Below are 27,831 nucleotides of genomic sequence, written 5' to 3'. Positions count from 1 at the left end.
TATGTATCTATATAACTAAGCTCATCCATTCAGAGCATGAGTTTGTCTTGCCTGGCTTCTGTGGCTCTCAAAGTTGCCAGCAAACTGAAATAATTAACTTTTATTGTGGATTTTTTTTTTTCTGTGACTTTGGTTCCTTCTTTTCTGACATCACATTTAACTGTTAGAAGGAAGGAAAGGAATACAAAAACAAAGTTCTCTTTTCTCTGTATACTAGTGTTGTCTTTTAAAAGGGTAAGTCTCTTTATTTGAGTAATGCTGTGTATCTCGGCTTATTTTAACGCAATGCAGGAGCGATTTGTCTGCAGTTCACAAGAAGATAGCTGCTGCATTTGCGTAGAGTGTTGTCCGCCTTGGTCTTGTTTATTGTTGCTTTTGAAAGATTAAACCCTGGATGTCTTTTCAAAGAAATGTACCAGGCAGGTACATGCGATGTGTGGAATGAGTTACCTAGTTATGTTGTTGAGGCAGAATCACCTGGATCCTTTAAGACTCAACTTCATAAAGTTCTGAGATCAATCAGCTACTAGGAACAAGATGAGCTTAGATGGGCTGAATGACCTCTTGTTTTGTTAATTTTATCTTCTGGTGTTGTTAACTAAAGTAAGCTTTTTATAATTGTTTTGCATGAGAAAATTGAATACTCTTACCAAGACAGATGTATTAAAAGTTTATCTGAAACATTATTAGTAAAATCATGCGGCTGCACCGCGTAAGGGTCAGTGTGGATCAGTCCGGCTGCACGCGGAAGGGGCCGTGTGGATCAGTCCGGCTGCACAGCGGAAGGGGCCGTGTGGATCAGTCTGTCAGTTCTGTGTGTGATAAGGCTGTAAGTCCATTGATGGGTTCCGGTAGTCTGCTAATGTCACCAGAGCCCCAGGATGAAACGACTGTTCCAAGTGAAGTTGTGGTGTGTTTATTCATTTTATATACACGCTCACAGAAAACAACAAGTTGCATGATATCAAGTAGAACACATGCATAGACCTTTTTTACTGGAAAATGAACAAGGGACGTGATGGGAAAACTTAACCCACAAACATTTCTTTACAGAAGGTTGTTTTTAGTTTTCAAAAAGAAGATGAAATTGGGTTTGGACACGCCTCAGGTCTCTGCTGAATGCCTTAGGGACACAATGTAATTCACAATGACATGACTATGAATAACCCATTGTGCTTTGTAGTTTCAGAAAGAATGGATCCTGACTATTCTGAAATCTTTGCCCAGGCTTCCTTAGAAACCAACCGTTCAGAAGATATTGAAGGTTTTTTAGGTAAGTTTTCAGTTTGCGTGGCATTTCTTGGTTCTTCAAATAAAAGATTATAACTGTTGTTAAGGGGGGAGGACTGCCCCCTGCGCATTACATCATCTACTAACCAATCAGGAGATTATAAATAAACCAGACACTCCCCCCTCGTGCAGTCAATTCACATCCCTCCACCTCCCCCAGTCCCCACCCCCTTTTGTTTCTTTCACTTACCCATTAGTTAAATCATAGAGGAAGTTGTGGGGTATATTGCCTTATCCAGCCTTCCAGGCTGGTTTGAGGCTGTTTGATTAGTCTATACTGTACTCCATATTCACCAGTAAACAAAAACCATCTGTGTATAAAAACTTGCAATTCTCTTAGATATGCAATGCGAGTGAAGGATAAAGCCACGTGCCTCTGCAGGGTGGGTATTTTGGCAAAATGAGTTTATTTTAATGTTTTAAAAAAGAAAGATGACATACCTGCACATGATAAACAGTGTCTCAATTTTAAATATACCACACAGCACATTGAGAATTACTCTGCAGCAGTATCTGTTTAATTTTCACAGGTGAAAAAAGAAAGATGATTCAGCCCCAGTCCCTCAATGATCCGAAACTTGAAGAACTAAAAACGGTAAAACTAACTTTAGTTCTGGTTTCCTGCTGGACTGCATTGCATTTACTGTTTGATCGGGCTGCAGGAGGACACGCTTCTGTAATGGGAGCGCACTTAAACATGAGGAAAGCATGGGGGCCTGAAGACTATTGTAGAATAGAGTTGAGAGAGAGCAAAATGGGGAAATCCTGTAAAAATCCAATTACAAGAGTTCAGTGTGGTCTTTTATCGAAATTACTGTCACTGCAGCTGATGTATAGAAAAGCAGGTTATTTGTGGAACTAAAGTGTTTTGTAACCAGTCAAATACAACATGTGCATTTTAGATTGAATCGGTCAGTCTATTAATTTTACTGTCCACACGGTATCATCCCAGAGTGAGGAATGGAGACCCTGTACTGAGTGCAGTATAATGAGGGAACTAGGGGCTTGTAGTAGTGATAAAAGGATTGTAAAATAAGCTTGTAAAATAAGTCTTTCTCAAAATGTTTCAGTGTGACAGAAAGATGAGAAAGACGTCTCGTGGAAATGTTTCAGTGTGACAGAACGATGAGAAAGATGTCTCGTGGGAATGTTTCAGCGTGACAGGACATTGAGAAAGGCGTCTCTTAGAAACATTTCAGTGTAATAAAATGATGAGAAAGACGTCTCGTGGAAATGTTTCAGTGTGACAGGACATTGAGAAAGACGTCTCGTAGAAATGTTTCAGTGTGACAGAACATTCAGAAAGACGTCTCGTAGAAATGTTTCAGTGTGACAGAACATTCAGAAAGACGTCTCGTAGAAATGTTTCAGTGTGACAGAACATTCAGAAAGACGTCTCGTAGAAATGTTTCAGTGTGACAGGACATTCAGAAAGACGTCTCGTAGAAATGTTTCAGTGTGACAGGACATTGAGAAAGACGTCTCGTAGAAACGTTTCAGTGTGACAGAACATTCAGAAAGACGTCTCGTGGAAACGTTTCAGTGTGACAGAACGATGAGAAAGACGTCTCGTGGAAACGTTTCAGTGTGACAGAACGATGAGAAAGACGTCTCGTAGAAACGTTTGACATAGAATTTTATTAAAAGTTTATTTTAGCATTACAACAAACATGACCATTGAGTGTATTATTTTTTTAGATGAAAGTAGGATCTGGCACTGATCTGACAAAATATTAGGAACAAGCCAAACCTTTCAAATTATGGCTTTTTTGTCCTTAAAGAAAACTGCTATACAGTGTAAAGTTCAAGTACAGTGCAGTAAGTTAGGCTGCCCGATGTTCTCCTCCCCCCAAGCACCAGGCTGGTCTCCTTGCCCATGTCTCTGTATCTGTTTGTGTGTGTTTGCAGTTTCTGATTGACTGGATCAATGGATCCCTGCACCAGGAGCACATTGTGGTGAAGAGCCTGGAGGAGGATCTTTTCGATGGGCTCATACTGCATCACCTCCTAGGTAGGCATGGTTACTTTTAATGCAAACCTGGAGCCCTAACTCCTTCTCTACCTGCTCTGAGTCACATTGCTGAATGCAGATTTCACTGTCTCCGTGGCTGCACAGTACAGTGTCACTGCACCTTGCTCTGTCATTCACTCGGTTTGCAAAGTGACATTGAGTTGCCTCAGTTCATGAAGAGTGCTGTAGTACTGCATGTAGAGGTTGTGTGGACACTTTCATATTATTTTATCTGTAATGGGCGAAGGGTCTGCCCTCGTTTCCTTAAGTTCTTCCACTCTTGTGTACCCCACCCCTTCAGCACAAACAAACCAAACAGATTTACCTGCTTTTGACACCATTAAAGGTTCAGTAAGTCCTCAACTAATTCACCGCAGGCCTGCATGTCAAGATTGTTGTTTTTTTTCTTTTCTTTTTGCCAGCAAGATTAGGGGATGTTAAATTGGACGTAGAAGAAATAGCCCTGACTGCTGCTGCTCAGAAAAGGAAGCTCCGTGTTGTAATGGACGCCCTGAAGGAGAAGCTTAGGCTGCCAGATGAGGCCCTGCAGAAGTGGAGTGTGGAGCGTGAGTAGAACACAATGAGTCTGTATAGACATGGCACACTGAGAGACACTGTGAGTGGAACACAATGAGTCTGTATAGACATGGCACACTGAGAGGCAGTGTGAGTGGAACACAATGAGTCTGTATAGACATGGCACACTGAGAACACAATGAGTCTGTACAGACATGGCACACTGAGAGGCACTGTGAGTGGAACACAATGAGTCTGTATAGACATGGCACACTGAGAGACACTGTGAGTGGAACACAATGAGTCTGTATAGACATGGCACACTGAGAGACACTGTGAGTGGAACACAATGAGTCTGTATAGACATGGCACACTGAGAGACACTGTGAGTGGAACACAATGAGTCTGTATAGACATGGCACACTGAGAGACACTGTGAGTGGAACACAATGAGTCTGTATAGACATGGCACACTGAGAGACACTGTGAGTGGAACACAATGAGTCTGTATAGACATGGCACACTGAGAGACACTGTGAGTGGAACACAATGAGTCTGTATAGACATGGCACACTGAGAGACACTGTGAGTGGAACACAATGAGTCTGTATAGACATGGCACACTGAGAGACACTGTGAGTGGAACACAATGAGTCTGTATAGACATGGCACACTGAGAGACACTGTGAGTCACAATGTCTGTATAGACATGGCACACTGAGAGGCAGTGTGAGTGGAACACAATGAGTCTGTATAGACATGGCACACTGAGAGACACTGTGAGTGGAACACAATGAGTCTGTATAGACATGGCACACTGAGAGACACTGTGAGTGGAACACAATGAGTCTGTGAGTAGAACACAATGAGTCTGTATGAGTGGAACACAATGAGTCTGATAGACATGGCACACTGAGAGACACTGTGAGTGGAACACAATGAGTCTGTATAGACATGGCACACTGAGAGACACTGTGAGTGGAACACAATGAGTCTGTATAGACATGGCACACTGAGAGACACTGTGAGTAGAACACAATGAGTCTGTATAGACATGGCACACTGAGAGACACTGTGAGTGGAACACAATGAGTCTGTATAGACATGGCACACTGAGAGACACTGTGAGTGGAACACAATGAGTCTGTATAGACATGGCACACTGAGAGACACTGTGAGTGGAACACAATGAGTCTGTATAGACATGGCACACTGAGAGGCAGTGTGAGTGGAACACAATGTCTGTATAGACATGGCACACTGAGAGACACTGTGAGTGAACACAATGAGTCTGTATAGACATGGCACACTGAGAGACACTGTGAGTGGAACACAATGAGTCTGTATAGACATGGCACACTGAGAGACACTGTGAGTGGAACACAATGAGTCTGTATAGACATGGCACACTGAGAGACACTGTGAGTGGAACACAATGAGTCTGTATAGACATGGCACACTGAGAGACACTGTGAGTGGAACACAATGAGTCTGTATAGACATGGCACACTGAGAGACACTGTGAGTGGAACACAATGAGTCTGTATAGACATGGCACACTGAGAGACACTGTGAGTGGAAAGACATGGCACAATGAGAGGCAGTGTGAGTGGAACACAATGAGTCTGTATAGACATGGCACACTGAGAGGCAGTGTGAGTAGAACACAATGAGTCTGTATAGACATGGCACACTGAGAGACACTGTGAGTGGAACACAATGAGTCTGTATAGACATGGCACACTGAGAGACACTGTGAGTGGAACACAATGAGTCTGTATAGACATGGCACACTGAGAGACAGTGTGAGTGGAACACAATGAGTCTGTATAGACATGGCACACTGAGAGACACTGTGAGTGGAACACAATGAGTCTGTATAGACATGGCACACTGAGAGACACTGTGAGTGGAACACAATGAGTCTGTATAGACATGGCACACTGAGAGGCACTGTGAGTGGAACACAATGAGTCTGTATAGACATGGCACACTGAGAGACACTGTGAGTGGAACACAATGAGTCTGTATAGACATGGCACACTGAGAGACACTGTGAGTGGAACACAATGAGTCTGTATAGACATGGCACACTGAGAGACACTGTGAGTGGAACACAATGAGTCTGTATAGACATGGCACACTGAGAGACACTGTGAGTGGAACACAATGAGTCTGTATAGACATGGCACACTGAGAGACACTGTGAGTGGAACACAATGAGTCTGTATAGACATGGCACACTGAGAGACACTGTGAGTGGAACACAATGAGTCTGTATAGACATGGCACACTGAGAGGCAGTGTGAGTGGAACACAATGAGTCTGTATAGACATGGCACACTGAGAGACACTGTGAGTGGAACACAATGAGTCTGTATAGACATGGCACACTGAGAGACACTGTGAGTGGAACACAATGAGTCTGTATAGACATGGCACACTGAGAGACACTGTGAGTGGAACACAATGAGTCTGTATAGACATGGCACACTGAGAGACACTGTGAGTGGAACACAATGAGTCTGTATAGACATGGCACACTGAGAGACACTGTGAGTGGAACACAATGAGTCTGTATAGACATGGCACACTGAGAGACACTGTGAGTGGAACACAATGAGTCTGTATAGACATGGCACACTGAGAGACACTGTGAGTGGAACACAATGAGTCTGTATAGACATGGCACACTGAGAGGCAGTGTGAGTGGAACACAATGAGTCTGTATAGACATGGCACACTGAGAGACACTGTGAGTGGAACACAATGAGTCTGTATAGACATGGCACACTGAGAGACACTGTGAGTGGAACACAATGAGTCTGTATAGACATGGCACACTGAGAGACACTGTGAGTGGAACACAATGAGTCTGTATAGACATGGCACACTGAGAGACACTGTGAGTGGAACACAATGAGTCTGTATAGACATGGCACACTGAGAGACACTGTGAGTGGAACACAATGAGTCTGTATAGACATGGCACACTGAGAGACACTGTGAGTGGAACACAATGAGTCTGTATAGACATGGCACACTGAGAGACACTGTGAGTGGAACACAATGAGTCTGTATAGACATGGCACACTGAGAGACACTGTGAGTGGAACACAATGAGTCTGTATAGACATGGCACACTGAGAGACACTGTGAGTGGAACACAATGAGTCTGTATAGACATGGCACACTGAGAGGCAGTGTGAGTGGAACACAATGAGTCTGTATAGACATGGCACACTGAGAGGCAGTGTGAGTGGAACACAATGAGTCTGTATAGACATGGCACACTGAGAGACACTGTGAGTGGAACACAATGAGTCTGTATAGACATGGCACACTGAGAGACACTGTGAGTGGAACACAATGAGTCTGTATAGACATGGCACACTGAGAGACACTGTGAGTGGAACACAATGAGTCTGTATAGACATGGCACACTGAGAGCACACTGCACTGTGAGTGGAACACAATGAGTCTGTATAGACATGGCACACTGAGAGGCAGTGTGAGTGGAACACAATGAGTCTGTATAGACATGGCACACTGAGAGACACTGTGAGTGGAGTCTGTATAGAACACAATGAGTCTGTATAGACATGGCACACTGAGAGACACTGTGAGTGGAACACAATGAGTCTGTATAGACATGACACACTGAGAGACACTGTGAGTGGAACACAATGAGTCTGTATAGACATGGCACACTGAGAGGCAGTGTGAGTGGAACACAATGAGTCTGTATAGACATGGCACACTGAGAGGCACTGTGAGTGGAACACAATGAGTCTGTATAGACATGGCACACTGAGAGACACTGTGAGTGGAACACAATGAGTCTGTATAGACATGACACACTGAGAGACACTGTGAGTGGAACACAATGAGTCTGTATAGACATGGCACACTGAGAGACACTGTGAGTGGAACACAATGAGTCTGTATAGACATGGCACACTGAGAGGCACTGTGAGTGGAACACAATGAGTCTGTATAGACATGGCACACTGAGAGACACTGTGAGTGGAACACAATGAGTCTGTATAGACATGGCACACTGAGAGACACTGTGAGTGGAACACAATGAGTCTGTATAGACATGGCACACTGAGAGACACTGTGAGTGGAACACAATGAGTCTGTATAGACATGGCACACTGAGAGACACTGTGAGTAGAACACAATGAGTCTGTATAGACATGGCACACTGAGAGACACTGTGAGTGGAACACAATGAGTCTGTATAGACATGGCACACTGAGAGGCAGTGTGAGTGGAACACAATGAGTCTGTATAGACATGGCACACTGAGAGACAGTGTGAGTGGAACACAATGAGTCTGTATAGACATGGCACACTGAGAGACACTGTGAGTGGAACACAATGAGTCTGTATAGACATGGCACACTGAGAGACACTGTGAGTGTGAGAACACAATGAGTCTGTATAGACATGGCACACTGAGAGACACTGTGAGTGGAACACAATGAGTCTGTATAGACATGGCACACTGAGAGACACTGTGAGTGGAACACAATGAGTCTGTATAGACATGGCACACTGAGAGACACTGTGAGTGGAACACAATGAGTCTGTATAGACATGGCACACTGAGAGACACTGTGAGTGGAACACAATGAGTCTGTATAGACATGGCACACTGAGAGACACTGTGAGTGGAACACAATGAGTCTGTATAGACATGGCACACTGAGAGACACTGTGAGTGGAACACAATGAGTCTGTATAGACATGGCACACTGAGAGGCAGTGTGAGTGGAACACAATGAGTCTGTATAGACATGGCACACTGAGAGACACTGTGAGTGGAACACAATGAGTCTGTATAGACATGGCACACTGAGAGACACTGTGAGTGGAACACAATGAGTCTGTATAGACATGGCACACTGAGAGACACTGTGAGTGGAACACAATGAGTCTGTATAGACATGGCACACTGAGAGACACTGTGAGTGGAACACAATGAGTCTGTATAGACATGGCACACTGAGAGGCACTGTGAGTGGAACACAATGAGTCTGTATAGACATGGCACACTGAGAGACACTGTGAGTGGAACACAATGAGTCTGTATAGACATGGCACACTGAGAGACACTGTGAGTGGAACACAATGAGTCTGTATAGACATGGCACACTGAGAGACACTGTGAGTGGAACACAATGAGTCTGTATAGACATGGCACACTGAGAGACACTGTGAGTGGAACACAATGAGTCTGTATAGACATGGCACACTGAGAGACACTGTGAGTGGAACACAATGAGTCTGTATAGACATGGCACACTGAGAGACACTGTGAGTGGAACACAATGAGTCTGTATAGACATGGCACACTGAGAGACACTGTGAGTGGAACACAATGAGTCTGTATAGACATGGCACACTGAGAGACACTGTGAGTGGAACACAATGAGTCTGTATAGACATGGCACACTGAGAGACACTGTGAGTGGAACACAATGAGTCTGTATAGACATGGCACACTGAGAGACACTGTGAGTGGAACACAATGAGTCTGTATAGACATGGCACACTGAGAGACACTGTGAGTGGAACACAATGAGTCTGTATAGACATGGCACACTGAGAGACACTGTGAGTGGAACACAATGAGTCTGTATAGACATGGCACACTGAGAGACACTGTGAGTGGAACACAATGAGTCTGTATAGACATGGCACACTGAGAGGCAGTGTGAGTAGAACACAATGAGTCTGTATAGACATGGCACACTGAGAGACAGTGTGAGTGGAACACAATGAGTCTGTATAGACATGGCACACTGAGAGACACTGTGAGTGGAACACAATGAGTCTGTATAGACATGGCACACTGAGAGACACTGTGAGTGGAACACAATGAGTCTGTATAGACATGGCACACTGAGAGGCAGTGTGAGTGGAACACAATGAGTCTGTATAGACATGGCACACTGAGAGACACTGTGAGTGGAACACAATGAGTCTGTATAGACATGGCACACTGAGAGACACTGTGAGTGGAACACAATGAGTCTGTATAGACATGGCACACTGAGAGACACTGTGAGTGGAACACAATGAGTCTGTATAGACATGGCACACTGAGAGTGTGAACACAATGAGTCTGTATACATGGCACACTGAGAGGCAGTGTGAGTGGAACACAATGAGTCTGTATAGACATGGCACACTGAGAGACACTGTGAGTGGAACACAATGAGTCTGTATAGACATGGCACACTGAGAGACACAGTGGAACACAATGAGTCTGTATAGACATGGCACACTGAGAGACACTGTGAGTGGAACACAATGAGTCTGTATAGACATGGCACACTGAGAGACACTGTGAGTGGAACACAATGAGTCTGTATAGACATGGCACACTGAGAGACACTGTGAGTGGAACACAATGAGTCTGTATAGACATGGCACACTGAGAGGCAGTGTGAGTGGAACACAATGAGTCTGTATAGACATGGCACACTGAGAGGCAGTGTGAGTGGAACACAATGAGTCTGTATAGACATGGCACACTGAGAGGTATAGACACTGTGAGTGGAACACAATGAGTCTGTATAGACATGGCACACTGAGAGACACTGTGAGTAGAACACAATGAGTCTGTATAGACATGGCACACTGAGAGGCAGTGTGAGTGGAACACAATGAGTCTGTATAGACATGGCACACTGAGAGGCACTGTGAGTGGAACACAATGAGTCTGTATAGACATGGCACACTGAGAGACACTGTGAGTGGAACACAATGAGTCTGTATAGACATGGCACACTGAGAGACAGTGTGAGTGGAACACAATGAGTCTGTATAGACATGGCACACTGAGAGGCAGTGTGAGTAGAACACAATGAGTCTGTATAGACATGGCACACTGAGAGGCAGTGTGAGTAGAACACAATGAGTCTGTATAGACATGGCACACTGAGAGACACTGTGAGTGGAACACAATGAGTCTGTATAGACATGGCACACTGAGAGGCAGTGTGAGTGGAACACAATGAGTCTGTATAGACATGGCACACTGAGAGGCAGTGTGAGTAGAACACAATGAGTCTGTATAGACATGGCACACTGAGAGGCAGTGTGAGTAGAACACAATGAGTCTGTATAGACATGGCACACTGAGAGGCACTGTGAGTGGAACACAATGAGTCTGTATAGACATGGCACACTGAGAGACACTGTGAGTGGAACACAATGAGTCTGTATAGACATGGCACACTGAGAGACACTGTGAGTGGAACACAATGAGTCTGTATAGACATGGCACACTGAGAGACACTGTGAGTGGAACACAATGAGTCTGTATAGACATGGCACACTGAGAGGCAGTGTGAGTGGAACACAATGAGTCTGTATAGACATGGCACACTGAGAGACACTGTGAGTTGAACACAATGAGTCTGTATAGACATGGCACACTGAGAGGCACAGTGGAACACAATGAGTCTGTATAGACATGGCACACTGAGAGACACTGTGAGTGGAACACAATGAGTCTGTATAGACATGGCACACTGAGAGACATGGCACACTGAGTAGAACACAATGAGTCTGTATAGACATGGCACACTGAGAGACACTGTGAGTGGAACACAATGAGTCTGTATAGACATGGCACACTGAGAGACACTGTGAGTGGAACACAATGAGTCTGTATAGACATGGCACACTGAGAGACACTGTGAGTGGAACACAATGAGTCTGTATAGACATGGCACACTGAGAGACACTGTGAGTGGAACACAATGAGTCTGTATAGACATGGCACACTGAGAGACACTGTGAGTGGAACACAATGAGTCTGTATAGACATGGCACACTGAGAGACACTGTGAGTGGAACACAATGAGTCTGTATAGACATGGCACACTGAGAGGCAGTGTGAGTGGAACACAATGAGTCTGTATAGACATGGCACACTGAGAGGCAGTGTGAGTGGAACACAATGAGTCTGTATAGACATGGCACACTGAGAGACACTGTGAGTGGAACACAATGAGTCTGTATAGACATGGCACACTGAGAGGCAGTGTGAGTGGAACACAATGAGTCTGTATAGACATGGCACACTGAGAGACACTGTGAGTGGAACACAATGAGTCTGTATAGACATGGCACACTGAGAGACACTGTGAGTGGAACACAATGAGTCTGTATAGACATGGCACACTGAGAGACACTGTGAGTGGAACACAATGAGTCTGTATAGACATGGCACACTGAGAGACACTGTGAGTGGAACACAATGAGTCTGTATAGACATGGCACACTGAGAGACAGTGTGAGTGGAACACAATGAGTCTGTATAGACATGGCACACTGAGAGGCAGTGTGAGTGGAACACAATGAGTCTGTATAGACATGGCACACTGAGAGACACTGTGAGTGGAACACAATGAGTCTGTATAGACATGGCACACTGAGAGACACTGTGAGTGGAACACAATGAGTCTGTATAGACATGGCACACTGAGAGACACTGTGAGTGGAACACAATGAGTCTGTATAGACATGGCACACTGAGAGACAGTGTGAGTGGAACACAATGAGTCTGTATAGACATGGCACACTGAGAGACACTGTGAGTGGAACACAATGAGTCTGTATAGACATGGCACACTGAGAGACACTGTGAGTGGAACACAATGAGTCTGTATAGACATGGCACACTGAGAGACACTGTGAGTGGAACACAATGAGTCTGTATAGACATGGCACACTGAGAGGCAGTGTGAGTGGAACACAATGAGTCTGTATAGACATGGCACACTGAGAGGCAGTGTGAGTGGAACACAATGAGTCTGTATAGACATGGCACACTGAGAGGCACTGTGAGTGGAACACAATGAGTCTGTATAGACATGGCACACTGAGAGACACTGTGAGTGGAACACAATGAGTCTGTATAGACATGGCACACTGAGAGACACTGTGAGTGGAACACAATGAGTCTGTATAGACATGGCACACTGAGAGACACTGTGAGTGGAACACAATGAGTCTGTATAGACATGGCACACTGAGAGACACTGTGAGTGGAACACAATGAGTCTGTATAGACATGGCACACTGAGAGACACTGTGAGTGGAACACAATGAGTCTGTATAGACATGGCACACTGAGAGACACTGTGAGTGGAACACAATGAGTCTGTATAGACATGGCACACTGAGAGACACTGTGAGTGGAACACAATGAGTCTGTATAGACATGGCACACTGAGAGACACTGTGAGTGGAACACAATGAGTCTGTATAGACATGGCACACTGAGAGACACTGTGAGTGGAACACAATGAGTCTGTATAGACATGGCACACTGAGAGACACTGTGAGTGGAACACAATGAGTCTGTATAGACATGGCACACTGAGAGACAGTGTGAGTGGAACACAATGAGTCTGTATAGACATGGCACACTGAGAGACACTGTGAGTGGAACACAATGAACACAATGAGTCTGTATAGACATGGCACACTGAGAGGCACTGTGAGTGGAACACAATGAGTCTGTATAGACATGGCACACTGAGAGACACTGTGAGTGGAACACAATGAGTCTGTATAGACATGGCACACTGAGAGACACTGTGAGTGGAACACAATGAGTCTGTATAGACATGGCACACTGAGAGACACTGTGAGTGGAACACAATGAGTCTGTATAGACATGGCACACTGAGAGACACTGTGAGTGGAACACAATGAGTCTGTATAGACATGGCACACTGAGAGACACTGTGAGTGGAACACAATGAGTCTGTATAGACATGGCACACTGAGAGGCAGTGTGAGTGGAACACAATGAGTCTGTATAGACATGGCACACTGAGAGACACTGTGAGTGGAACACAATGAGTCTGTATAGACATGGCACACTGAGAGACACTGTGAGTGGAACACAATGAGTCTGTATAGACATGGCACACTGAGAGGCAGTGTGAGTGGAACACAATGAGTCTGTATAGACATGGCACACTGAGAGGCACTGTGAGTGGAACACAATGAGTCTGTATAGACATGGCACACTGAGAGGCAGTGTGAGTGGAACACAATGAGTCTGTATAGACATGGCACACTGAGAGACACTGTGAGTGGAACACAATGAGTCTGTATAGACATGGCACACTGAGAGACACTGTGAGTGGAACACAATGAGTCTGTATAGACATGGCACACTGAGAGACACTGTGAGTGGAACACAATGAGTCTGTATAGACATGGCACACTGAGAGACACTGTGAGTGGAACACAATGAGTCTGTATAGACATGGCACACTGAGAGACACTGTGAGTGGAACACAATGAGTCTGTATAGACATGGCACACTGAGAGACACTGTGAGTGGAACACAATGAGTCTGTATAGACATGGCACACTGAGAGACACTGTGAGTAGAACACAATGAGTCTGTATAGACATGGCACACTGAGAGACACTGTGAGTGGAACACAATGAGTCTGTATAGACATGGCACACTGAGAGACACTGTGAGTGGAACACAATGAGTCTGTATAGACATGGCACACTGAGAGGCAGTGTGAGTGGAACACAATGAGTCTGTATAGACATGGCACACTGAGAGACACTGTGAGTGGAACACAATGAGTCTGTATAGACATGGCACACTGAGAGACACTGTGAGTGGAACACAATGAGTCTGTATAGACATGGCACACTGAGAGACAGTGTGAGTGGAACACAATGAGTCTGTATAGACATGGCACACTGAGAGACACTGTGAGTGGAACACAATGAGTCTGTATAGACATGGCACACTGAGAGACACTGTGAGTGGAACACAATGAGTCTGTATAGACATGGCACACTGAGAGGCAGTGTGAGTGGAACACAATGAGTCTGTATAGACATGGCACACTGAGAGACACAGTGGAACACAATGAGTCTGTATAGACATGGCACACTGAGAGACACTGTGAGTGGAACACAATGAGTCTGTATAGACATGGCACACTGAGAGGCAGTGTGAGTGGAACACAATGAGTCTGTATAGACATGGCACACTGAGAGGCAGTGTGAGTGGAACACAATGAGTCTGTATAGACATGGCACACTGAGAGGCAGTGTGAGTGGAACACAATGAGTCTGTATAGACATGGCACACTGAGAGACACTGTGAGTAGAACACAATGAGTCTGTATAGACATGGCACACTGAGAGACACTGTGAGTGGAACACAATGAGTCTGTATAGACATGGCACACTGAGAGGCAGTGTGAGTGGAACACAATGAGTCTGTATAGACATGGCACACTGAGAGGCACTGTGAGTGGAACACAATGAGTCTGTATAGACATGGCACACTGAGAGGCAGTGTGAGTGGAACACAATGAGTCTGTATAGACATGGCACACTGAGAGGCAGTGTGAGTGGAACACAATGAGTCTGTATAGACATGGCACACTGAGAGGCACTGTGAGTGGAACACAATGAGTCTGTATAGACATGGCACACTGAGAGGCAGTGTGAGTGGAACACAATGAGTCTGTATAGACATGGCACACTGAGAGGCAGTGTGAGTGGAACACAATGAGTCTGTATAGACATGGCACACTGAGAGACACTGTGAGTGGAACACAATGAGTCTGTATAGACATGGCACACTGAGAGGCAGTGTGAGTGGAACACAATGAGTCTGTATAGACATGGCACACTGAGAGACACTGTGAGTGGAACACAATGAGTCTGTATAGACATGGCACACTGAGAGGCAGTGTGAGTAGAACACAATGAGTCTGTATAGACATGGCACACTGAGAGACACTGAGAGTGGAACACAATGAGTCTGTATAGACATGGCACAATGAGTCTGTATAGACATGGCACACTGAGAGGCACTGTGAGTGGAACACAATGAGTCTGTATAGACATGGCACACTGAGAGGCAGTGTGAGTAGAACACAATGAGTCTGTATAGACATGGCACACTGAGAGGCAGTGTGAGTAGAACACAATGAGTCTGTATAGACATGGCACACTGAGAGGCAGTGTGAGTAGAACACAATGAGTCTGTATAGACATGGCACACTGAGAGGCAGTGTGAGTGGAACACAATGAGTCTGTATAGACATGGCACACTGAGAGGCAGTGTGAGTGGAACACAATGAGTCTGTATAGACATGGCACACTGAGAGGCAGTGTGAGTGGAACACAATGAGTCTGTATAGACATGGCACACTGAGAGGCACTGTGAGTAGAACACAATGAGTCTGTATAGACATGGCACACTGAGAGGCAGTGTGAGTGGAACACAATGAGTCTGTATAGACATGGCACACTGAGAGGCACTGTGAGTAGAACACAATGAGTCTGTATAGACATGGCACACTGAGAGACACTGTGAGTGGAACACAATGAGTCTGTATAGACATGGCACACTGAGAGACACTGTGAGTGGAACACAATGAGTCTGTATAGACATGGCACACTGAGAGGCACTGTGAGTGGAACACAATGAGTCTGTATAGACATGGCACACTGAGAGGCAGTGTGAGTAGAACACAATGAGTCTGTATAGACATGGCACACTGAGAGGCAGTGTGAGTAGAACACAATGAGTCTGTATAGACATGGCACACTGAGAGACACTGTGAGTGGAACACAATGAGTCTGTATAGACATGGCACACTGAGAGGCAGTGTGAGTGGAACACAATGAGTCTGTATAGACATGGCACACTGAGAGGCAGTGTGAGTGGAACACAATGAGTCTGTATAGACATGGCACACTGAGAGGCAGTGTGAGTGGAACACAATGAGTCTGTATAGACATGGCACACTGAGAGGCAGTGTGAGTGGAACACAATGAGTCTGTATAGACATGGCACACTGAGAGGCAGTGTGAGTGGAACACAATGAGTCTGTATAGACATGGCACACTGAGAGGCAGTGTGAGTAACACAATGAGTCTGTATAGACATGGCACACTGAGAAGTGTGAGTAGAACACAATGAGTCTGTATAGACATGGCACACTGAGAGGCAGTGTGAGTGGAACACAATGAGTCTGTATAGACATGGCACACTGAGAGACACTGTGAGTGGAACACAATGAGTCTGTATAGACATGGCACACTGAGAGGCAGTGTGAGTGGAACACAATGAGTCTGTATAGACATGGCACACTAAGAGGCAGTGTGAGTGGAACACAATGAGTCTGTATAGACATGGCACACTGAGTGGCACTGTAAGTGGAACACAATGAGTCTGTATAGACATGGCACACTGAACAGTTTCACCCATTCCAGGTTTCACTAAGCGCTTGATTAGCCACAGTGTATAGATAACAAGCTCAGGAGTGTCTTGTTAAACTCATAATGAAACCAGGATCAAACTGCTATGCAATGGGAGTCTCATTTCCATCCCTGGAGAGGACTTTATTACTTCAAATTTGTACCTTTTTATTAGGGAAGTAAAAACTAACATTACAAAACTAGCAGCAAGCAGTTGAGACTTATTGCAGTGCATTGAGGTTGTGTGTTACTAGCTGTGTTACAGTGTTGTTATTTTGAAAGAAAGGAGTTGCAGAGATAAAAATAAACACACTCAGAATGCCTTGAATTAAATGCTGGTGTTTATTTCATGTTTTGCAATTTCAATGAGTTTTTTACTTTTCAGAAAACAATGGTGCTGCTAAAGAATGATTAGCTTTGTGACTTAGCTCCTGCACACCGAGGAATATATTTTTAGAGAAACATGAAAAAAAAAAAACAAACATTATTTAATTTCCTGCTTTAGAGGCACTGAACATCTGTGTTGCTTCCTTTTTCATTATTAAACTATATTTGGGTTTCTGCAAACATTAGAATTTCACACAGGGCATTTAGAATATGAAGTGCTAGAATTGTATTTTACTGGACTGAGAGCCAGCACTGCAGATCATTTGTGTACACCGCTCTGCCTCTGTGTGCATGACAGTGTAACACAGGCTTGATCAGACAGAGTGCTGTAGGACTGAGAGCCAGCACTGCAGATCATTTGTGTACACCGCTCTGCCTCTGTGTGCATGACAGTGTAACACAGGCTTGATCAGACAGGGTGCTGTAGGACTGAGAGCCAGCACTGCAGATCATTTGTGTATACCGCTCTGCCTCTGTGTGCATGACAGTGTAACACAGGCTTGATCAGACAGAGTGCTGTAGGACTGAGAGCCAGCACTGCAGATCATTTATGTATACCGCTCTGCCTCTGTGTGCATGACAGTGTAACACAGGCTTGATCAGACAGAGTGCTGTAGGACTGAGAGCCAGCACTGCAGATCATTTGTGTATACCCCTCTGCCTCTGTGTGCATGACAGTGTAACACAGGCTTGATCAGACAGGGTGCTGTAGGACTGAGAGCCAGCACTGCAGATCATTTGTGTATACCCCTCTGCCTCTGTGTGCATGACAGTGTAACACAGGCTTGATCAGACAGGGTGCTGTAGGACTGAGAGCCAGCACTGCAGATCATTTGTGTATACCCCTCTGCCTCTGTGTGCATGACAGTGTAACACAGGCTTGATCAGACAGGGTGCTGTAGGACTGAGAGTCAGCACTGCAGATCATTTGTGTATACCCCTCTGTCTCTGTGTGCATGGCAGTGTAACACAGGCTTGATCAGACAGGGTGCTGTAGGACTGAGAGCCAGCACTGCAGATCATTTGTGTATACCCCTCTGTCTTTGTGTGCATGACAGTGTAACACAGGCTTGATCAGACAGGGTGCTGTAGGACTGAGAGCCAGCACTGCAGATCATTTGTGTATACCGCTCTGCCTCTGTGTGCATGACAGTGTAACACAGGCTTGATCAGACAGAGTGCTGTAGGACTGAGAGCCAGCACTGCAGATCATTTGTGTATACCGCTCTGCCTCTGTGTGCATGACAGTGTAACACAGGCTTGATCAGACAGGGTGCTGTAGGACTGAGAGCCAGCACTGCAGATCATTTGTGTATACCCCTCTGTCTTTGTGTGCATGGCAGTGTAACACAGGCTTGATCAGACAGGGTGCTGTAGGACTGAGAGCCAGCACTGCAGATCATTTGTGTATACCCCTCTGTCTTTGTGTGCATGGCAGTGTAACACAGGCTTGATCAGACAGGGTGCTGTAGGACTGAGAGCCAGCACTGCAGATCATTTGTGTATACCCCTCTGTCTTTGTGTGCATGACAATGTATTTGCTTTTTTCCATACCAGAAATCCATAGCCGGGATTTGCTGGCGACCTTGCATCTCTTGGTTGCCATGGCAAAGCATTTCAAACCCAGCCTGGAGCTGCCGGCCAATGTGTCTGTGGAAGTGCTTCTCCTGGAGGTAACCGTGTTCCTTCTCAATCACACAGGGCTGGATTCTCAGAGCTATTTACACCAAAACATCACAATGAAAACACACCCAATCGAGGTCCCAAACCACAAATAAGCACTGCACATATTTAATGTAGGGGCTTGAAGTGGTTTCTTATTTGACAAAAAATAATGCAAATTACAATTGAGTTGATAGCTTTGAGAATGTAGTACCTAGTCTCTTAATCCTCAGAATGACATGTAGAAACATACAGTACAGAGAAGGCTCTTCATTATTGGAATGTAACATTTTGTTTGCAGGGTCTTGTGCAGACTGGGTTGTGTAGGCCACTTACTATATGCAATAGCTATTTAACACAGTTTATCATGCTGTTAAAGTTATTGTACATACCCAGATACATTGCTGCCCCAGTAACAGCTGTAGTGGACACAATGCACTAGAAAGACATTTACTCCAGATCAGCATCAGTGTTATTTCTGTCTGAAGGCAAACAGCACCATTTCCATTAAAAACCAATAAGAAACAACGTCAGACTACTTGCAGGCTGCTAAATGAAATGCCTGATTGGGTTATTTTTTGTTTGGTAAGATTATCTGGTGCTCATTTGGAGTAAATTGCTCTGAGATGTGTTTCACTTGGATTGTGTCCTGTGTTGATTCCATACCCCAGACCAGTACAAAACATGTCCTGAGAGCCGAGATGCTGCTGGTGCTGCTGGTGCTGTGGCTGTGTTTGACCAAAGCAATGCTTTTATTCACTAGGAATTACAAGATTAAAGTTTCCTGCCTTCTTTTATGTCTGCTTTACCTTTAACTATGGATCACACTAAAAGATCCTGTGATCTGAGAAAGAACAACTCAAAAGGCTTTTAGTTTCTGCCTTCATTTGAAGTTGAATCCCTCCTTGTAAAAGTGCTTGACTTTGTACTGTGGCAAGCACAGCATTGTAAACCACGGCAAAGCACACAGAGAGACTGGCAGTGTGGCAGCTGCATTGTAAGAGCACTGCAAACAACAAGATCTCTGTCCTCATTAACTTGGGTCATTTTATACAAGTATCTTCACTTGTTTCTTTGAATAAGGCTTTTGTTGGTCTGCAACTACATGCTGACACATAGACTAGAGGCAATATGAAATATGAACTAACTTTCTGCATGGACAAGAATACTGTTCACTTTAATATATGCTAATAGAATTTCAGTTTGTTTGTCATGGGCATTGACAATACCTCTGTTGGGAATAGCAGCTGGCACAGTGATAACCCCCAGACTATTACAGACCTCAATATAGTTTGTTGTTGTGTTTAAAAAATGACTGAATAGCCTTAAGATCCATTGAAAAGGATGACACTCACAAAATGAGAAGGTGCCAATTTTAATTTTCATATTATTCTCAACAGGTTAGCAAAAATGGAATCAAGTCAGAAAAAATGATTGAATACATTACAGACCAAGGGTAGGTGACAGTAAGTAACCATTCTGAAATGTGCTGGTACTGTGCATGTACAGTGCTGCTGGGGTACAGTCTATGCAGTGAATGCCAGGGCGCTGCTGTGTGCATGTTATCTGTTTTTCAGCTTGATCTAATATATTGTTTTCTGTTTTTCTGTTTTTCTCAGTGTTGTTGCAGAGGACACGGGTAGTAAGTTTACATTTAAAACACATTTACCATTTAGGCATCACTTTTAAAACCCAGTCATGGAGCACACATGGAAAGCTGTCCCATACATGAGTTTCCTTTTGATTGTCTTTAAGCCACAGTTCCAGGTTAAACATAAAACTGCCCTTCTAAAAGTTCTCCACTGTAATGTTGTGTCTTTCCCACAGTTATACTATGTATTTACCATAGCTTACCCTGGTTTGCCATGTTTATTCATGTAATGCAACATACCTCACTATTCTTGACAATGCCTATTACAGTATGGTTTACCCTGCTTTCACTGTGCTTTATTACACTTTGCTGTGCTTTTACTGTGGGAGACTACTGTGTAGGGTGTGTAGGTGCTATAGCGCCTCTGCAGCTTACCTGTATGAAACCTACAGTGACAGTTGACACTGCAACACTGTGAAGGTCCTCTGCAGTGCATTGTTATTAAATCTGTGCTCCGTGCAGATTACAAGCAGTTTGCAATGCGAAAGTACAGATGACATAAACATGATTGCAGGTAAAAAAATAAAAATAAAAAAACCCAGGGTGGGCGCAACTTCATCTTCAAGGGGTAATGACCAAGGAAGTGCAGCACTATCTAAAAGCATGGCATGCAAACATATTTAAACCTTGTGTGCTACCAAATATCATGTAGCCAGCTACAGCCAATGCAGATCTCACCTGTCTTCAGCGGAACTGCTTGACTGGGATTGTGTTATCTGGGTTGATCTACATCAGTGACACTCTCTTTGTATTTACTTACAATCAGATCCTATGGATGAGCTGCTGAAACTGGGACCACAGAAAGTGAGCGCGGTGAAGCAGGTACTAGAGCAGGGCACAGCATGCTTTGCAACGCCTCGTTTAAATTATAAAGCTTTCACAGCAAACAGCAAGACTGATCGGTTGACCTGTCTGACTCCTTTCTTTTTTTTTTTTAAGGCCATTTTGCATTTTGTGAACAAGAACCTGTCCAACCTGGGTTTATCAGTGAGCAACATGGACAGCCAGGTTGGTGTGCACTCAGACCTTCAGACCCTGGGGTTACAAATGTGGTCATGTCAAGGCTTTCCCTGCATTTGTGTGTGTCTGTGTGTGTGTCTATATATATATATATATATATATGGAGCAGGGCTAATGGCTAATTAATACCTTTTTTTTTTACTATCCACCACTAACATCTGTTCTTCCCCTCTCCCCCCAGTTTTCTGATGGCGTGATTCTGATTTTACTGATCGGGCAGCTGAACGGCTATTTTGTTCATCTCAACGAGTTCTGTTTCAGTCCAACCACCACTGCAGAAATGGTAAAGGAATCATAAAATAGTTTGAGCTGACTGCAACGGAAAACCAATTTCAACCCCATTCCCATATTAGTAGAGACCCAGGCTCCAATGCCAACCTCATTCCCATATTAGTAGAGACCCAGGCTCCAGTGTCTACCCCATTCCCATATTAGTAGAGACCCAGGCTCCAGTGTCTACCCCATTCCCATATTAGTAGAGACCCAGGCTCCAGTGTCTACCCCATTCCCATATTAGTAGAGACCCAGGCTCCAGTGTCTACCCCATTCCCATATTAGTAGAGACCCAGGCTCCAGTGTCTACCCCATTCCCATATTAGTAGAGACCCTGGCTCCAGTGTCTACCCCATTCCCATATTAGTAGAGACCCAGGCTCCAGTGTCTACCCCATTCCCATATTAGTAGAGACCCAGGCTCCAGTGTCTGCCCCATTCCCATATTAGTAGAGACCCAGGCTCCAGTGTCTACTCCATTCCCATATTAGTAGAGACCCAGGCTCCAATGATGTGCCCAGTTGCTACCCTTTGTTTGGTTTAAAGAGTTAGCAGAACAGTTTAACACATGGACGGTTCATTTCCACAGCTCCAGAATGTGTCTCTAGCGCTGGAGCTGTTAAAGGATCAGGGGCTGCTGCAGCATCCCATTGCACCAGAAGGTCAGCAGCTGTTTATTTACATGGTTTTATTTTTTTATGTATTTCCAAAACTACCTTTACCAGTATAGAATATGGTTCAATCATGAAGTCTACACCCCCTTGAACTTTTTTCAGGGTCGCATGTATTTAAATAATGATTTTTTTCCAACTTATCTACACACCATACTTCACACTGTTAAGGGGAAAAAAGTTTTTATTGAGAAAAAAATTATATATTAAAAATGCAAAACTGAAAGATCATAATTGGATAAGTCTCCACCACCCTGAGTTAATACTTGGTGGAAGCAACTTTGGCAGCAATTACAGCCGTGAGTCTGTTGGGATAGGTCTCTACCAACTTTGCACACCTAGATTTGACAATATTTGACCATTCTTCTGTTCAAGCTCTGTCAGGTTCCTTGGGGAGCAATCTTTAAGTCATGCCACAAATTTTCGATTGGATTTAGGTCAGGGCTCTGACTGGGCCATTGAAGGACATTTACCTTTTTGTTCCTTAGCCACTCCAGTGTAGCTTGGCTGTGTGCTTTAGGTCATTGTCATGCTGAAAGGTGAACTTCTGTCCCAGTTTCAGCTTTCTTGCAGAGGGTTTTTCCTCAAGGACTTCTCTATACTTTGCTCCATTCATTTTCCCTTCTATCCTGACAAGTGCCCCAGTCCCTGCTGATGAGAAACATCTCCATAACAGGATGCTGCCACCACCATGCTTCACAGTAGGGATGGTGTTCTTTGGGTGATGCACTGTGTTCGGTTTGCACCAAACATAACACTTTGCATTTAGGCCATAAAGTTCTATTTTAGTTTCGTCAGACCATAAAACCTTTTGCCTCATGGCTACAGAATCTCCTGAGTGTTTTTTTGCATACTTCAAACAGGATTCAAGGTGGGCTTTCTTGAGTAATGGTTTCCTTCTTGCCACCCTCCCATATAGTCCAGATTTGCGGAGTGCTTGGGATATTGTTGTCACATGCACACTTTGACCAGTCTTGGCATAAAAGCCTGTAGCTCTTGCAAAGTTGCCATTGGCCTCTTGGAAGCCTCTCTTATCAGTATCCTTCTTGCTCAGTCATCCAATTTGGAGGGACAGCCTGATCTAGGCAGGGTCTTGGTGGTGCCATACACCTTCCACTTCTTAACAATTGTCTTGACTGTGCTCCAAGGGATATTCAAGGCCTTTGATATTTTTTTATACCCATCCCCTGATCTGTGCCTTTCAACAACTTTGTCCCGGAGTTCTTTTGAAAGTGCCTTGGTGCTCATGGTTGAGTCTTTGCTTTGAAATGCACTACCCAGCAGAGGGAACCTATAGGAACTGCTGTATTTATCTTGAAATCATGTGAATCACTACAATTTAACACAGGTGGAGGCCACATCTTGGTGTGCAATTTTGAAGGCGATTGGTTACACCTGAGCTCATTTAGGATTGCTATTACTTATGGGGTGGACACTTATCCAACCAAGCTATTTCAGTTTTTATTTTTAATTAATTTTCTACAAATTTATGGGGTAGGATGTGTAGATAAATGGAAAAAACCAACAACTATTTTAATGCATTTTAATTCCAGGCTATAAGGCAACATAAGTTTAACATTTTTAAAGGGGGTGTAGACTTTCTATAGGCACTGTGTGTGTGTATGTGTGTGTGTGTCTATATATATATTGCAGAACTGACTGACTTTCACATCCCTGAAGGTAAAGTCTATTTTTATTAGTAGCCCTGCAGGACGTGGTGACAAGCTAATTAACTAGATTTATTGATCGGGGAAAAAAGTAAGTCTTGCCACCATATACTGTATATACAGTATGAATAAGAGTTAGCAGCGTAATTACAGTTCTACATCTTGTCCTGCAATATTTTACATAAAATAGAAATGTGCTATATTAAAATATGCAAAAGAAGTCCCTTCTTTAAGTGATGAATATGGTAATGATTCCTCAAAGCGACGGCGATGGCAGGGAACTCAAATCTCGTAAATATTAAGAACATAAGAACTTAAGAAAGGTTACAAACGAGAGGAGGCCATTTGGCCCATCTTGCTCGTTTGGTTGTTAGTAGCTTATTGATCCCAGAATCTCATCAAGCAGCTTCTTGAAGGATCCCAAGGTGCCAGCTTCAACAATATTACTGGGGAGTTGATTCCAGACCCTCACTATTCTCTATGTAAAAAAGTGCCTCCTATTTTCTGTTCTGAACGCCCCTCTGTCTAATCTCCATTTGTGACCCCTGGTCCTTGTTTCTTTTTTCAGGTCGAAAAAGTCCCTTGGGTTGACATTGTCAATACCTTTTAGTATTTTGAAGGCTTGAATTAGGTCGCCGCACAGTATTCTTTGTTCAAGACTGAACAGATTCAATTCTTTTAGCCTGTCTGCATATGACATGCCTTTTAAGCCCGGAATAATTCTGGTTGCTCTTCTTTGCACTCTTTCTAGAGCAGTGTGGCAAAGTGGTTGGTAAGGGGAACAGGTGTAGCGGTGATGCGATGCAGGAGTGATGAACAGACAACACTGATTCAGTGAACAAGTGTTTATTTGTGCTGTTTCCAGGTCTGGCGACCGTCAAATAATAAATCCCCGGCAGTACATAACAATGTGTAAAGCACGGGGATGGTGAACACAGTACAGTCTCACACACAAACAAAGGCACGGTCACCAATCCTGGGTGATATTCAAACGTGCAGGTGCTCCGGATAGTGCTTTACATGGCGACAGCTCCGGAGGTGTGCGTTAACTGTCTAGTGGTGCAAAAAAGACAGACAATTATAAACAAACAAAGACAACACACAACACGCAATACACTCTGAGAGCTCCTCTCTCAGTCCTTCTCTCCTCACGTTACCCAAACGAAGGAAAAGATCAGCGTTACCCTGGCCCCTATATGTAATCCCGCATGATATCTAGGTAAACGGTTGCAGCTGCCTTATTACTTGCAGCTGCTTCTCGTTTACCTTTCAAATCAATACGGTCTTGCAACAGAGTCTTGCTTCTTTCCAGGCTGACCCACTTCCCTGACCCGGAAATGAACTGTCAGACCAGCCCTTCCAGATACTTCTCCTCTCGTTCTTTAGCGCCCTCACATGTCGGGAGGAAGATTCATCACCAGAACTCATGTTTCCGTCACAAGCAGCAAAATCTTTTTTATAGCGAGGTGACCAAAACTGAACACAATATTCAAGAAGAGGTCTTACTAATGCATTGTACAGTTTTAACATTACTTCCCTTGATTTAAATTCAACACTTTTCACAATGTATCCGAGCATCTTGTTAGCCTTTTTTATAGCTTCCCCACATTGTCTAGATGAAGACATTTCTGAGTCAACAAAAACTCCTAGGTCTTTTTTTATAGATTCCTTCTCCAATTTCAGTATCTCCCATATGATATTTATAATGCACATTTTTATTTCCTGCGTGCAGTACCTTACACTTTTCTCTATTAAATGTCATTTGCCATGTGTCTGCCCAGTTCTGAATCTTGTCTAGATCATTTTGAATGACCTTTGCTGCTGCAACAGTGTTTGCCACTCCTCCTATTTTTGTGTCATCTGCAAAGTTAACAAGTTTGCTTACTATACCAGAATCTAAATCATTAATGTAGATTAGCAATAGCAGAGGACCTAGTACAGATCCCTGTGGTTCTGAGGTTTTTCCTCTAATCAGTAGTTTCTGTTTTCTACAAGTTAACCACTCCCTAATCCATGTACATGTGTTTCCTTGAATCCCTACTGCGTTCAGTTTGAGAATTAATCTTTTGTGAGGGACTTTGTCAAAAGCTTTCTGGAAATCTAAATAAACCATGTCATATGCTTTGCAATTATCCATTATCGATGTTGCATCCTCAAGCATATTTTAGGCACTTCCAATATCAGACTAAATCTTCAACTGAATAGGTAGTTTCTTATTTGTTCCTTGATAAACAATATGTCCAATGATCAGCAATGAAAGGATTTATATATTGCCTCAGTCCATTACATCCCCTCTGTGTGTCAGAGTTCTCCTCCTCCTCCCCAGCCTCCGCCTGCTTTTTGGCTTCGTCTAAAGGGGAGGGCAGCTATCCTGCCCCCTGCCCATGGCTTCGTTACAGTCAGCCTCTCCACTTCTCTGCAAGCTCATTTATGGGCAGGGTTGCCTCGAAAGTGTAAAATCTGTATATTGTAGTTGTGTTGTCTAGTGTGCTTTTAATAAATAATCTATTTCCTGACCGAACTGCTTTTCTTCTTTTCAATAGATATCGTTTCCCAGGATGTGAAAGCAACTCTGAGTGTTCTGTACGCTTTGTTTAAAAAATACAAGAACAAGTGATGAGCTGAGGATTCATGATACAGTCATAGAAGTGCTCCAGTCACACCGGATCAGAAACACGTTGAGAAACATTTTAAACACTGGTACGTTGGGTCCTCAGAAAACGAACTGCTCCAGTGAAGCAACGCCATAGCTTACCAAGATCAGGAAAACATGCACAAAGCTGCACTGGGAGCCAAGATGTCCCTGGAAATAATCACTGCACATTCTATATACACTGAACAAAAATATAAACGCAACATGCAACAATTTCAAAGATTTTACTGAGTTACAGTTCATATAAGGAAATCAGTCAATTGAAATACATTCATTAGGCCCTAATCTATGGATTTCACATGACTGGGAACACAGATATGCGTCTGTTGGTCAAAGATACCTTAAAAAAAGAAAAGGTAGGGGCGTGGATCAGAAAACCAGTCAGTATCTGGTGTGACCACCATTTGCCTCATGCAGCACGACACACCTCCTTCGCATAGAGTTGATCAGGTTGTTGATTGTGGCCTGTGGAATGTTGTCCCACTCCTTTGCAATGGCTGTGCGAAGTTGCTGGATATTGGCGGGAACTGGAACACGCTGTCGTACACGTCAATCCAGAGCACCCGAAACATGCTCAATGGGTGACATGTCTGGTGAGTATACAGGCCATGGAAGAATTGGGACATTTTCAGCTTCCAGGAATTGTGTACAGATCCTTGCTACATGGGGCCGTGCATTATCATGCTGAAACATGAGGTGATGGCGGTGGATGAATGGCACGACCGTGGTCCTCAGAATCTCGTC

The 27,831-nt window shown here is 44.1% G+C and overlaps 1 protein-coding gene across 1 annotated transcript; it reads left to right on the top strand.

The window, feature by feature from the left end:
* Nucleotides 1-87: 87 nt before the first annotated feature.
* LOC121318012 (gamma-parvin-like) lies at nt 88-27,496 on the top strand. Its single transcript, XM_041254184.1, has 13 exons — nt 88-234; nt 1,184-1,273; nt 1,821-1,885; nt 3,199-3,301; nt 3,724-3,867; nt 19,049-19,164; nt 20,554-20,609; nt 20,773-20,795; nt 21,571-21,626; nt 21,744-21,812; nt 22,006-22,107; nt 22,686-22,758; nt 26,978-27,496. Exons 2-13 carry the CDS (start codon nt 1,195-1,197, stop codon nt 27,049-27,051), a joined length of 960 nt encoding a protein of 319 aa, XP_041110118.1. The 5' UTR covers nt 88-234; nt 1,184-1,194; the 3' UTR covers nt 27,052-27,496.
* The last annotated feature ends 335 nt before the right edge of the window (nt 27,497-27,831 follow it).

This window comes from Polyodon spathula, chromosome 7 (genome assembly GCF_017654505.1).
Source record: "Polyodon spathula isolate WHYD16114869_AA chromosome 7, ASM1765450v1, whole genome shotgun sequence".
NCBI classification, from domain to species: Eukaryota; Metazoa; Chordata; class Actinopteri; order Acipenseriformes; family Polyodontidae; genus Polyodon; species Polyodon spathula.
Note: the sequence above shows the minus strand (reverse complement) of the source record. Positions and strands in the feature narration are given on the sequence as shown.

Excerpts from the sequence above, each read along its gene's own strand:
- LOC121318012 (XM_041254184.1), top strand. The coding sequence starts at position 1,195 with ATGGATCCTGACTATTCTGAAATCTTTGCCCAGGCTTCCTTAGAAACC. Across the intron at positions 1,274-1,820 it reads AGATATTGAAGGTTTTTTAG|GTGAAAAAAGAAAGATGATT; the intron begins GTAAGTTTTCAG and ends TAATTTTCACAG. Across the intron at positions 22,108-22,685 it reads CAACCACCACTGCAGAAATG|CTCCAGAATGTGTCTCTAGC; the intron begins GTAAAGGAATCA and ends TCATTTCCACAG.